Consider the following 13,382-nt stretch of genomic DNA (forward strand, 5'->3'; position numbering starts at 1 on the left):
AGTCGGGCAGGACGGGCAGGACGGACAGTGGGACAGGACGGGCAGGACGGACAGTCGGGCAGGACAGGTAGACGGACAGTCGGGCAGGACGGGCAGGACGGACAGTGGGACAGGACAGGTAGATGGACAGTGGGGCAGGACGGGCAGGACAGACAGTCGGGCAGGACAGGTAGATGGACAGTGGGGCAGGACGGGCAGGACGGACAGTGGGGCAGGACGGACAGTGGGACAGGACGGGCAGGACGGACAGTCGGGCAGGACAGGTAGACGGACAGTCGGGCAGGACGGGCAGGACGGACAGTGGGACAGGACAGGTAGACGGACAGTGGGGCAGGACGGGCAGGACGGACAGTCGGGCAGGACGGGCAGGACGGGCAGGACGGACAGTGGGGCAGGACGGGCAGATGGACAGTGGGGCAGGACGGGCAGGACGGACAGTGGGACAGGACAGGTAGACGGACAGTGGGACAGTGGGGCAGGACGGACAGTGGGACAGGACAGGTAGACGGACAGTGGGACAGGACGGGCAGGACGGACAGTGGGACAGGACAGGTAGACGGACAGTGGGGCAGGACGGGCAGGACGGACAGTGGGACAGGACACGACGCCTCTCTCACTTGGCTTCGGGGTCGTACTCAGACCAGATCCTCTTGAACTCGTCCAGGTGGTGGGGCCCCAGGATCGACCAGTCGCGAGTCAGGTAGTCGAAGTTGTCCATGATGACGGCCACAAACAAGTTGATGATCTGAGAGGCAGGACGGACCAAACGTGAGTCTCTTCCAGTGACCATGTTTAAGTGATTCACTGCAAATCTACTTCCCTTCTTCAGGACCTCACATTTGTCATCGAGATGAATCTTTTCATTAAATGGGACCCTACCCCCGACTCTCTCCCGATTCTCATGATGTCTCATTGAACACCACGACTCTCTCAGCTGCCAGCCCTCCTCGTGCTACAGCTCCTGTCACACGGTCTCACGAACACAGACCCCCCCACCGTGTGTCCGCACCCCCGCCTGTCCCCCCGATCCTCAGCTTGATCAGGGAACAAGGGCTCCCCTGGGAATGTGTTCATCTGTTAACGGCTACACAGCTACAGGACCTATAACGAGGCCAGGGTGAGTGTCACTGTGGGGGTGCACGTGTCACTGTACCAGCCCTGTGGGGGTGCACGCGTCACTGTACCAGCCCTGTGTGGGGGTGCACGCGTCACCGTGCCAGTCCTGTGTGGGGGTGCACGCGTCACTGTACCAGCCCTGTGTGGGGGTGCACGCGTCACCGTGCCAGTCCTGTGTGGGGGTGCACGCGTCACCGTGCCAGTCCTGTGTGGGGGTGCACGCGTCACCGTGCCAGCCCTGTGGGGGTGCACGCGTCACTGTACCAGCCCTGTGTGGGGGTGCACGCGTCACTGTGCCAGCCCTGTGAGGATGTATACAACTGCAATGCCCTCCTGACCCCCGTCCAACAGCGCCTGGGCACTGCCCTCTCACCAGGAAGGCACAGAGCATGAAGAAGCTGATGAAGTAGACGATGGCGAAGTTACTGCCGCAGGAGAACTCCTCCCCAGGCTCGTAGTCCGACTCTGGGTCGCAGCGCTTCCCGGGGAGACTGGCCAGCATGATCTCCTGCCACGCCTCCCCCGTCGCGCACCTGGGCAGGGTCACGGGGGGGGCGTTAGTCCACGCGTCTGCGTTCCCCTCCCCGCTCGCCCCCCGCCTCTCGGACGCCTCTCACCTGAAGAGCAGCAGCACGGCCTGAGGGAAGGTCTGGAAGTTGTTGTTCCGGTTGATCTGAGTGTGGTCCTTCATGGCGATCTTGCCGAAGGTCTGAGACACACGGGGAAACGCACAGGAGCACGAGTCAGGGCGGCTGGGCCAGGCGGAAAGCTCTGCGACACACCACACTGCTGGACAATCCCACTATAAACCTGTATACGACCTGTGTATTCACAGTCGTCAAACTGGAAGACCACGTGCAGAGACAAGACAGTCACAGCCAGCATCCTCAGTCTCTTGCCATTAGTGTTATTCACTGATGCACCGTATGGACCGCACTTAATAAGCTCAGCTGATAAAAGAGATCTGCTAACGATACACCATGCCCTGATTTTCGCTCCTCCTAGAACGCGCGAACTGGGAATGCTACCTTCTGGGAGCCCCACGGGTTAAATCGGTTAAGTGGTTGGAAGGAGAGAGAGAGAGATAGAGTTCCCACACCTGCCAGAATCACAACGGGCCCCAATCCTACTGGGAGAGGGAGCAGGGAACTCAGTTGAACTGGCAGCCCAGTATGTGACCTCCTGTCACAGCCTGAGGAACAGTGAGCCTGTCTCCCAATAATGCTCCATCTGTCTACGGTATATGTAAATATTTTATGATGTGTCTTTGTTGTAAATATCTGTAATACGTCTGTAGATTTTATTTTACTTTTATTTTCTGTTTTGTTTCATGTGAATTTTTATTTGCTTTGGCAACACTGATTGTACCCATCGGTCATGCTAATAAAGCACCTTGAATTGAATTGAATTGAATTGAGAGAGGGAGGCAGTGAGCAGGTGAAGAGTGGCGTGGGGAGAGAGAGAGACAGTCACCTGCATGCCGATGACGGCGTAGATGAAGAAGATCATGGCGATGAGCAGGGCGACATACGGCAGAGCCTGGAGAGAGAGAGAGACAGAGAGACAGAGAGAGAAAGAGAGAAAGAGAGTCAAGAAAGCCGGTTTCGCCATGCTGTCGCGTGCCGAGCCGGAAGCAGTTCCCAGCAGCCCGCCTTCAGGGAGAAGCAGGGAGAATCACAACCCCAGCCACTGGTCCTCCTGCTGACCTCAGCCGAGGTCTTCTAAACCAGCCTCCGGCACGACCCCCGTGCGCGACCCCCTGACCTCCCATTCTGACCTGGAAGGACTTGATGAAGGTCCAGAGCAGCGTCCGGATGCCCTCCCCCTTGCTGAGCAGCTTGACCAGCCGCATCACCCGGAAGAGGCGGAAGAAGGTGATGGAGATCCTGGAGCTGTCCTCCGAGCTCTGGGAGAGGGAGGGGACAAGGGAGAAGACAGAGCACTTTGAGCTCACTTCCCACACATGCAAAGGAAACTGCAGACCAAGGCATCTGTCGTGAGTATTAAGCATAAATATTTCTTTGCCCCTTTTCTACCACCTAAAAACCTTCTAATTCCACTCACTGTGAGTACACAGTCAAAACCAGAAGCCAGGCACAGCCGTTTTGTCCTTGTTTGTTTCTATCACAATAACGTTTTTTCCACAATAAACATCTTACAATAAGTACACACACATTCAAAAGTCACGCGATCTCTACTATATTACAGAAGTTCTTAAAAAGGGTGATTGTCTCTGATCAGTCAGAGCAAGGGGACGCTGGGGCATGATTTGCACAATGAAAGAGTATGCCCAAGCCCTCCTCCTGGCTGTTGTCCATGCCCTTTCTCCCTGTCCCACTTGTCTTTACCTCTCCTACATGACCTCCATTCTGACAAGGTGAAAAGAAGACGACGACGATGATGATGATGATGATGATGATGATGATGGCGATGGCGATGATGGAGGGTTGAAGCGTGAGCAGATGAAACGATCAGAGAGTGACACCAGCGCAAACATGGTCAAGGCGTAGGGAAACAAAGTAGTTTATTATTAATATTGACACGACACAATTAACCTTGCACTGCACCGAATCTACAGCATGTGTTCATTTCTGATGTCAGCGTTCCCATAATCCCTCATGGACTTTCCTAAATAGCTTTTCCATCAACTGTCAATCACTGCTCGCAAAGTGATCAATCAGGGGTTGTAACTAGGCAATCTACATAGGTGACTTGATCACTTGGATCCTGATGATCAATGCTGATAATTGTTTTGTGCCTTACAAATAAACATTTTCAACCTTCTTAAATTCTGGATGCGTCTATAATAATTTGGGGGAGTTTGCCTCTGGGAGATTCAGTGCTGTTACCTGGTCAGAATACCAACACACACAACCTTCGCGGGCTGTCAATCAATCTGGCTGATGCATGGTCCAAGCTGTTACTTTAGCTATTCGTTTTCAAACCAATAGGAAGAATAAAACTCTCAAAAAGCACAAACCCTTGAGCAGTGCCCCACTGTCGTGCACATTCTCTCCTCTCTGTCTGCCCTGGGAATAATTCCCACAATGCACTGGGCAGCGACCATCCCAGAGCTCAGCCATGGTAGCGCCAACGTGGTCCGAGCTACAAGGCTGTCTGCCAGCGTTCTCAAGCTAAAGCTGCTGGCGCACAGCCCTTGGTAGGGTGCGGGGCCAGGCACTGGGGAGGTCTGACAAGAATGACCAGACAGTCGCTGCTGGAGTGTGGGGGCAACACTCACGTTAAACTCTGTCACCACGATGTCCACCACGCTGCCCACCACGATCAGGGCGTCAAAGGAGTTCCAGGCGTCGCAGAAGTAGTGCTGCATGGGTTAGAAGCGTTCAGGAGAAAAAGCACACGGACTGTATTAACTGGCATTAACTATAATGGACCACAGGGGTCCTGCACTGCCCAGCTGTGCGCCCGTCAGCGATGTCAGCACGACGGGCGGAGCAGAGCGGGGGCTACGCGCGAGAGCGCCCCCTGCAGGCGTGGTTGTGGAGTGTTCTGCGCAGAGCCGCGCTCCAGCTGGCTGAGCATCTCCGAGTCCCTGCTGGGTTACCTTCCAGCTGCGGCCTCACTCACTTGAAACTACAAACGAACTAAACGACTCCATTCCTCCTTCAACCCTTTTAACTACCTTCTGCTCTTGATGTGTTGCACACTCCCAAGTTACCTTTAAAAACCTGGTAAGGAACACGAAGGTTTCTGCTTTGTACAATCTGAAAGCTATGGCAAAAGTGATCACTAAGCCTGATAACTCACTGCAGGGCCCAGTTCTCGAATGCAGTACTCATCTGGAGTGAAACCTCCAGACATCGGGGACAATCACATGGCAGCAGAGCTCAGGGCGGAGCGAGGCCAGTCTCACCTTGGGCTTGAAGGCCAGGATCTTGAGCACCATCTCCACGGTGAAGAGCCCAGTGAACACCATGTTGAGGATGTCCATGGCGTAGTTAAAGGGCTTCGACTGCTCGTAGTGCTGCAGGCAAGCAGAGTGGTGGGGGACAGAGACGGAATCAAATTAATTTGATTGAAATGTAATTAACATCAAAGGCTATTTTTCACCTTCTGTTGCACAGCAAAGAATGAGACTTACTGACCTGCTATTGTTACAAATGGGGGGGGGGGTACGAAAACAGAGCGGTTTGATATAATATTTAATAAGCAGGAATTGACCGAGTGGATTAGTCAATAATAAAATAAATATTCATAACCTCTCAATTTGTCAGTGATCTCTGCAAGAATGTATCTGAGTGGGAGGTATAGTTAGAGCCACGTTAATTCTTTGCTCTCTTGCACAGCTTTGTCGAGAAATGCCAGCAGCTATATCACCCTGTAACTGGCGGCCCACTGGGGCTCAGCAGGTGGGAGCCTGGCCAGTGCCTGGATGGGAGACTCCTGGGAAAGCTAAGGCTGCTGCTGGAAGAGGTGTTAGTGGGGCCAGTAGGGGGCCCTCACCCCGCGGTCTGTGTGGGTCCTAATGCCCCAGTATAGTGACGGGGACACGATACTGTAAAAAAGGCACAGTCCTTCGGATGTGACGTAAAACTGAGGTCCTGACTCAGGACCATTCATTTTAAAAATCCCAGGGCGTTTCTTGAAACATCCAGGCCAAATTTCCGCTTTACCAATCATGGCCTCCTATAACCCCCCTCTCTGAACTGGCTTCATCACTCTGCTCTCCTCCCCACTGAGAGCTGGTGTGTGGGGGGCGTACTGGCGTACTCTGGCTGCTGTCACATCCCCATTATCTGTAAAGCGCTTTGAGTGGAGGTGATATTGAGTAGCAGTGCCCTCACCTACACAACCATTGTGATATCATTGACTATCGGGGCCCTCATCTACATGGCCATCAGCATCAGAGGCACAGAGCCCCCACCTGTAGGCCAGGGTGACATCACTGAGCACCAGAGCCCTCACCTGTAGGCCAGGGTGACATCACTGAGCACCAGAGTCCTCACCTGTAGGCCAGGGTGACATCACTGAGCATCAGAGCCCTCACCTGCATGGCCAGGGTGATGTCACTGAGCATCAGAGCCCTCACCTGTAGGCCAGGGTGATGTCACTGAGCACCAGAGCCCTCACCTGTAGGCCAGGGTGATGTCACTGAGCACCAGAGCCCTCACCTGTAGGACAGGGTGATGTCACTGAGCACCAGAGCCCTCACCTGCATGGCCAGGGTGATGTCACTGAGCATCAGCGCCCTCACCTGCATGGCCAGGGTGATGTCACTGAGCACCAGAGCCCTCACCTGTAGGCCAGGGTGATGTCACTGAGCACCAGAGCCCTCACCTGTAGGACAGGGTGATGTCACTGAGCACCAGAGCCCTCACCTGTAGGCCAGGGTGATGTCACTGAGCACCAGAGCCCTCACCTGTAGGCCAGGGTGATGTCACTGAGCACCAGAGCCCTCACCTGTAGGCCAGGGTGATGTCACTGAGTATCAGAGCCCTCACCTGCATGGCCAGGGTGATGTCACTGAGCATCAGAGCCCTCACCTGTAGGCCAGGGTGATGTCACTGAGCATCAGAGCCCTCACCTGCATGGCCAGGGTGATGTCACTGAGCATCAGAGCCCTCACCTGCATGGCCAGGGTGATGTCACTGAGCATCAGAGCCCTCACCTGCATGGCCAGGGTGATGTCACTGAGCATCAGAGCCCTCACCTGTAGGCCAGGGTGATGTCACTGAGCATCAGAGCCCTCACCTGCATGGCCAGGGTGATGTCACTGAGCATCAGAGCCCTCACCTGCATGGCCAGGGTGATGTCACTGAGCACCAGAGCCCTCACCTGCATGGCCAGGGTGATGTCACTGAGCACCAGAGCCCTCACCTGTAGGCCAGTGTGATGTCACTGAGCACCAGAGCCCTCACCTGTAGGCCAGGGTGATGTCACTGAGCACCAGAGCCCTCACCTGTAGGCCAGGGTGATGTCACTGAGCATCAGCGCCCTCACCTGTAGGCCAGGGTGATGTCACTGAGCATCAGAGCCCTCACCTGCATGGCCAGGGTGATGTCACTGAGCATCAGAGCCCTCACCTGTAGGCCAGGGTGATGTCACTGAGCACCAGAGCCCTCACCTGCATGGCCAGGGTGATGTCACTGAGCACCAGAGCCCTCACCTGCATGGCCAGGGTGATGGTGTTGAGCAAGATGAGCACGAACATGATGTACTCGAAAGCTGTGGAGTTCACCGTGGCCCAGAACTTGTACTGCAGCTTGTTCTTGGGGATGTAGAGGCGTAAGGGCTGTGCCTTCAGGGCGTACTCCACACACTGCCTCTGAGACGGGGGAGGACAGGGAGAGAGGGAGGGAGACAGAAGGAGAGGGAGGGAGATGGGAGAAGGAAAGGAGGGTTGGAGGAGCAGGAGATGGAGGTGGAGATGGGGTGAGAAAGGGAGATTCAGTTCCTTATCAACACGCTGTGTTTCTGAGACAGAGCCCCAGGCTGCTGCCTCAGGGAGGGTTCAGTTCCTCATCAACACGCTGTGTTTCTGAGACAGAGCCCCAGGCTGCTGCCTCAGGGAGGGTTCAGTTCCTCATCAACACGCTGTGTTTCTGAGACAGAGCCCCAGGCTGCTGCCTCAGGGAGGGTTCAGTTCCTCATCAACACGCTGTGTTTCTGAGACAGAGCCCCAGGCTGCTGCCTCAGGGAGGGTTCAGTTCCTCATCAACACGCTGTGTTTCTGAGACAGAGCCCCAGGCTGCTGCCTCAGGGAGGGTTCAGTTCCTCATCAACACGCTGTGTTTCTGAGACGGAGCCCCAGGCTGCTGCCTCAGGGAGGGTTCAGTTCCTGATCAACACGCTGTGTTTCTGAGACAGAGCCCCAGGCTGCTGCCTCAGGGAGGGTTCAGTTCCTCATCAACACGCTGTGTTTCTGAGACAGAGCCCCAGGCTGCTGCCTCAGGGAGGGTGTCCACACTCTGTCGTGCACAGATACCTGGTTCTTGTCCAGCTCGCAGTTCTTGTACTCCTGCTCCCCCTGCTCACGGAAGGTGATGATGACAAAGCCGACGAAGATGTTCATCATGAAGAAGGCGATGATGATGATGTAGACGATGAAGAAGATGGAGATCTCCACGCGGTAGTTGTAGATGGGGCCCTCGTTCTCCGCGTTGGCGTCTATAGCCTTGTACAGCAGCCTGAGGGAAGGACAGAGCGACGGAGGAGAAAATGGGGAGAGGGGGGGACAGGGAAACGGCCGGAGAGAGAGAGACTCAGATACAGACGCGCTGTGCATCAGCTTAAGCAGGACTGGAATTAATCATCCATGCCAATAAAGTTCTTTAAATTTGAATTGAACTTAGATACATGTACGGACACGGGGCGGACACGGGAGGACACGGGCGGACACGGGGCGGACACGGGGCGGACACGGGGCGGACGTACGCAGGCCAGCCCTCGAAGGTGGACACGGTGAAGAGGGCCATCATGCCGCCCAGCACGTTGTCGAAGTTGAAGTCGCTGTTGTGCCAGATCCTCTCCCTCACCATGGGGTGACTCACGTCCCCGTCCTTGTACACGATGAAGGTGCCCCTGCCACACAGCACCCCTAATCAGAGCCCGCTGCAGTACAGCAGGGCAAGAAGCACAATAGAGCCCAGCGAGATCAGGGGTCACAGCACAGCACAGTGCAGTAAATCACAGAACAGTGCACTAAAGCCCAGGGGGATCAGGGTAAAAGAAAAGAACATTGCAGTAAATCACAGTACAGTGCAGTAAAGCCCAGCGAGATCAGGGTTCACAGCACAGTACATAGTACGAAACCGCAGTACAGTGCACTAAAGCCCAGCGGGATCAGGGTAAAAGCACAGAACAGTGCAGTTAACTTCAGAAAAATCAGACTAAAATCACGGTACAGCTCAGTAAAGTTCAGCAAGGTCACGATTAAATAAATCACAGTACAGTGCAGTAAAAGCCAGCGAGATCTGGGTAAAAGCACAGCACAGCTGCCCCTCCCACAGCTTTGTCACACACAGACTGTACTGAACGTTACTGAACAGCACTGGGATAATACCACGCTACCAGGGTGCTACCAGGGTATTTTTTCACACAGCCCTGACTCTCGCACAGCTCAGCAGACCACACAGAGAGGGGCACTCACTTGCACTGCTCTGGCGTGTGCTTGGCCTCGTCCGTGCAGCTGTAGAACTTGCCCTGAGCGGTAACAGAATGAGGGGTTAACCACAGTCTCCAGCCGCAGTCAGTCCTGCGGCCACCAGACAGGAGCAGAGGATGGGATGGCCCCAGGCTGCGGGGGTCAGTCACAGCGCCGCTAGCCAGCCTGGAGCCCACCAGGATCTCGGGATCCCTCGTGCTGGAGGGGCCGGAGCAAGCCCCCAGCGGCGCAGGTACCTTGAAGAGCTGCACTCCGATGCAGGCGAACATGAACTGCAGAAGCGTGGTGACGATCATGATGTTCCCGATGGTCCTGATGGCCACGAACACACACTGGACCACGTGCTGCCGGCGCACACGGACACGGACACAGACACAGACACGCACTGTCAGAAGAGCGCAGGGACACGGGCCCAGAGAGAGAGGACAGAGAGAGACAGAGGACACAGGGACCGGGGACGAAGACAAAGAGGACAGAGACAATGGGACAGAGAGTGAGAAAGTACAGAGAGTGAGGGACAGAGAGACACAGGGACAGAGAGAGACATGGAGACAAGTAGAGAGGACAGACAAACAAGGACAGAGAAAGAGAGACGTGGGGACACAGAGAGAGAGATGTGCGGACACAGAGAGAGAGAGAGAGACATGGAGACAGACAGACAGAGGACCTGCGTGTACCTTGAGCCCTTTGGCTCTGTTGATGGCCCTGAGGGGTCTCAGCACACGGAGCACCCTGAGGATCTTCACCACGGAGATGGCGCTGGAGCTGTGGGGAGCACACACAGTCACAGGGGCTGCACAGTCAGACACAACCCTTGCATCTACACTGACACTGCAGCCCTCCCCCCCAGTGGGCTGTAGGCCCATGACGCAGCTGCAGTGCACTTGTTCACCAGTTCCCAGCGCTGGCCCTGGTGACCCACACACACCTGCTGGTTTGTGCTGCAGCCAAGCCCTCAGTTACACCCTCAACCCCTTCAGGAACTTAATAACAATAATACTAAGATTAATTTGAACTGTTTGCTCCCAGCTCTTTTAAATCATTTTTCTTTGCAAAATAAATAAAATCTCCAACCTCTTACATCCATTAAGGCCTCAGGTGTCTAATTAAAGGGGGGGTGGAATGAAAACCAGCAGGTGTGGGGGTCACCGGGACCAGGATTGGGGACCACTGATCTGGCCTGTGGAGCACTGCACTGCTCTCCTCAGCCCAGCAGAGGGCAGTATATCCCCGTGTGCGCCTCTGCTCCAGTCCCTTTCCGAAAGCCCAGCAGAGGGCAGTATTGCCCTTTGTGCGCCACTGCTCCAGTCAGCCCAGCAGAGGGCAGTATTGCCCTCTGTGCGCCACTGCTCCAGTCAGCCCAGCAGAGGGCAGTATTGCCCTTTGTGAGCCACTGCTCCAGTCTGCTCCAGTCAGCCTCTACGTGTTCGACCAGCAAATGAAAGAAAGACAACATTCAGCCTTCCCAATCTGGGAACAGCACTGCTGCTCAGGGGAGAAGCAGAGGACCCCAACTCACTGAATCCCAAAGGAGATGAGCGACACGCTGACCACCAGCAGGTCCAACAGGTTGAACCAGTTGCGGCAGAAGGAGCCCTTGTGGAGGAAAGCGCCGTGAACCGTCATCTGGAAAACAGCACAGACACCTGAGCAAGACAGCTGGGACAGGAGCACACCACAGACACCTGAGAGAGAGAGAGAGCTGGGACAGGAGCACAGCACAGACACCTGAGAGAGAGACAGCTGGGACAGGAGCACAGCACAGACACCTGAGAGAGAGAGCTGGGACAGGAGCACAGCACAGACACCTGAGAGAGACAGCTGGGACAGGAGCACAGCACAGACACCTGAGAGAGAGAGAGCTGGGACAGGAGCACAGCACAGACACCTGAGAGAGACAGCTGGGACAGGAGCACAGCACAGACACCTGAGAGAGACAGCTGGGACAGGAGCACAGCACAGACACCTGAGAGAGACAGCTGGGACAGGAGCACAGCACAGACACCTGAGAGAGAGACAGCTGGGACAGGAGCACAGCACAGACACCTGAGAGAGAGAGAGCTGGGACAGGAGCACAGCACAGACACCTGAGAGAGAGAGAGCTGGGACAGGAGCACAGCACAGACACCTGAGAGAGACAGCTGGGACAGGAGCACAGCACAGACACCTGAGAGAGAGAGAGCTGGGACAGGAGCACAGCACAGACACCTGAGAGAGAGAGAGCTGGGACAGGAGCACAGCACAGACACCTGAGAGAGAGAGAGCTGGGACAGGAGCACAGCACAGACACCTGAGAGAGAGAGAGCTGGGACAGGAGCACAGCACAGACACCCGAGAGAGAGAGCTGGAACAGGAGCACAACACAGACACCTGAGAGAGAGAGAGCTGGGACAGGAGCACAGCACAGACACCTGAGAGAGACAGCTGGGACAGGAGCACAGCACAGACACCTGAGAGAGAGAGAGCTGGGACAGGAGCACAGCACAGACACCTGAGAGAGAGAGAGCTGGGACAGGAGCACAGCACAGACACCTGAGAGAGAGACAGCTGGGACAGGAGCACAGCACAGACACCTGAGAGAGACAGCTGGGACAGGAGCACAGCACAGACACCTGAGAGAGAGAGCTGGGACAGGAGCACTAGAAAGGGGCTGGACAGCACAGGGTCAGGAACAGGGGGCTGGAAGCAACTGAATTCCCAGTGTGCGGAGAGGGATGACTACACAGACGCACCTCTACACACAGAGCCAGGCAGACAGACACACACACGTACACACCGACAGGTGGAGACATACCTTGAGCAGGATTTCCACGGTGAAGATGGAGGTGAAGGCATAGTCAGCATACCCCAGGACCTGAAGGCCAGAGACAGAATTCACCCTGCAGCCCTCACTGCGATTTGCCGCTTTCCCATGATAACCCCTCCCCCTCCAGCGGCTAACACACCTGCTCTGTGCAATCTGATAGGTCATTAGCTCGAGATAGGCCCGCCTCCCCGTGACTGACACACATACGATACCATACAAAGGCTCCGGATGGGACAACCACGCCCACCCACGGAGTGATGTACACCACACACACTGGGTGCGCGTGGCCAGGCCATTCCCAGTCAGGAAGCACTCCGGAATCAGCCCTTCACAGCGAGCGACACTAACGGTGTTCCTGAAGGAGTGCGCTCTGATCGGGTCCTCGGCGGCCAGGGAAATGCTGCTGAGGATGATGAAGACGAGGATGAGGTTGGTGAAGATGTGATGGTGGATCAGCTTGTGGCAGGCCACTCTCAACCTGCAGGGAGACAGGAAGAGACAGGGGGAGCGTTCTGTGGCAGGCACACTCGAAGACACTCGGTCTTGTCACTAACAGGGCCCTCGTCGACTGGTGACAGTGATGGAAAAACACAAAGACAGCCTTGAAAGGATCGATCCGTTGTGGGTGTCTGTGCACAGACCCAAAAACAAATCTGTTCAGACAGCACTGCCTCCTGGAGCTGTGAAATGCAATAAGCTAATTAATATTTGTTCTCATAAGTCATAGAGACTGCTTGTTCTTAAACATACTCATAAGGCACTGGTAAGCCCGAAAATGCATAAATACTTTAATACATAAAGTGCAACTGGATGACTGGTTAGACTATGCTAACATTCGCAGTCGCATAATTCATGGGTCTTGAGAGGACGGAGGCAGACCGCAGACTGAAATATAATGAAGGGTGGAGAGAAACAGAGACAGGGTCCCGGAAGAGACGGAGCTCAGGCAGGGGTGAGATTCAGGCAGAGACGGGGGCTCAGTCAGGGATGGGGGCCCATTCAGCCAGAGACGGGGGCGCAGGCACAGACGGGGGCTCAGGCAGTTAAGAGACGGGAGCTCAGACAGAGACAGGGGCTCAGTCAGTCAGAGACAGGGGCTCAGTCAGTCAGGGACGGGGGACCAGGCAGGCAGGGACGGGGGACCAGGCAGGCAGGGACGGGGGCGCAGGCAGGCAGAGAACACCCAGCTCACGGGTTGGTGCTGCTCAGGCAGAAGAAGGCGCTGCCCTCAGGAATGGGGACCACTTTCTCCTTGGGGGCGAAGTCGGCCAGCTTGTCGATGTTGGAGCTGGACTGGGTCTCCGAAACTGCGTCCTCTTCACCAGCGCCGAGGAC

The 13,382-nt window shown here is 55.7% G+C and overlaps 1 protein-coding gene across 1 annotated transcript in view; it reads right to left on the minus strand.

The window, feature by feature from the left end:
- LOC148839009 (voltage-dependent L-type calcium channel subunit alpha-1D-like) overlaps positions 1 to 13,382 on the minus strand; it is a 40,813-nt gene that overhangs the window by 15,403 nt on the left and 12,028 nt on the right. Inside the window, exons 17-34 of the mRNA XM_088932350.1 lie at positions 13,240 to 13,363; positions 12,396 to 12,525; positions 12,036 to 12,095; positions 10,761 to 10,867; positions 9,919 to 10,006; positions 9,478 to 9,585; positions 9,227 to 9,279; positions 8,512 to 8,658; positions 8,063 to 8,264; positions 7,244 to 7,402; positions 4,991 to 5,101; positions 4,358 to 4,441; positions 3,465 to 3,485; positions 2,894 to 3,022; positions 2,590 to 2,655; positions 1,734 to 1,825; positions 1,490 to 1,649; positions 618 to 745 (exon numbers count right to left, since the gene is read on the minus strand). Of these exons, the coding sequence (XP_088788476.1) occupies positions 618 to 745; positions 1,490 to 1,649; positions 1,734 to 1,825; positions 2,590 to 2,655; positions 2,894 to 3,022; positions 3,465 to 3,485; positions 4,358 to 4,441; positions 4,991 to 5,101; positions 7,244 to 7,402; positions 8,063 to 8,264; positions 8,512 to 8,658; positions 9,227 to 9,279; positions 9,478 to 9,585; positions 9,919 to 10,006; positions 10,761 to 10,867; positions 12,036 to 12,095; positions 12,396 to 12,525; positions 13,240 to 13,363 (1,969 nt within the window). The remainder of the gene's footprint in view (positions 1 to 617; positions 746 to 1,489; positions 1,650 to 1,733; positions 1,826 to 2,589; positions 2,656 to 2,893; positions 3,023 to 3,464; positions 3,486 to 4,357; positions 4,442 to 4,990; positions 5,102 to 7,243; positions 7,403 to 8,062; positions 8,265 to 8,511; positions 8,659 to 9,226; positions 9,280 to 9,477; positions 9,586 to 9,918; positions 10,007 to 10,760; positions 10,868 to 12,035; positions 12,096 to 12,395; positions 12,526 to 13,239; positions 13,364 to 13,382) is intronic.

This window comes from Atractosteus spatula, chromosome 2, assembly GCF_055471065.1.
Source record: "Atractosteus spatula isolate fAtrSpa1 chromosome 2, fAtrSpa1.hap1, whole genome shotgun sequence".
Taxonomy (NCBI): Eukaryota; Metazoa; Chordata; class Actinopteri; order Semionotiformes; family Lepisosteidae; genus Atractosteus; species Atractosteus spatula.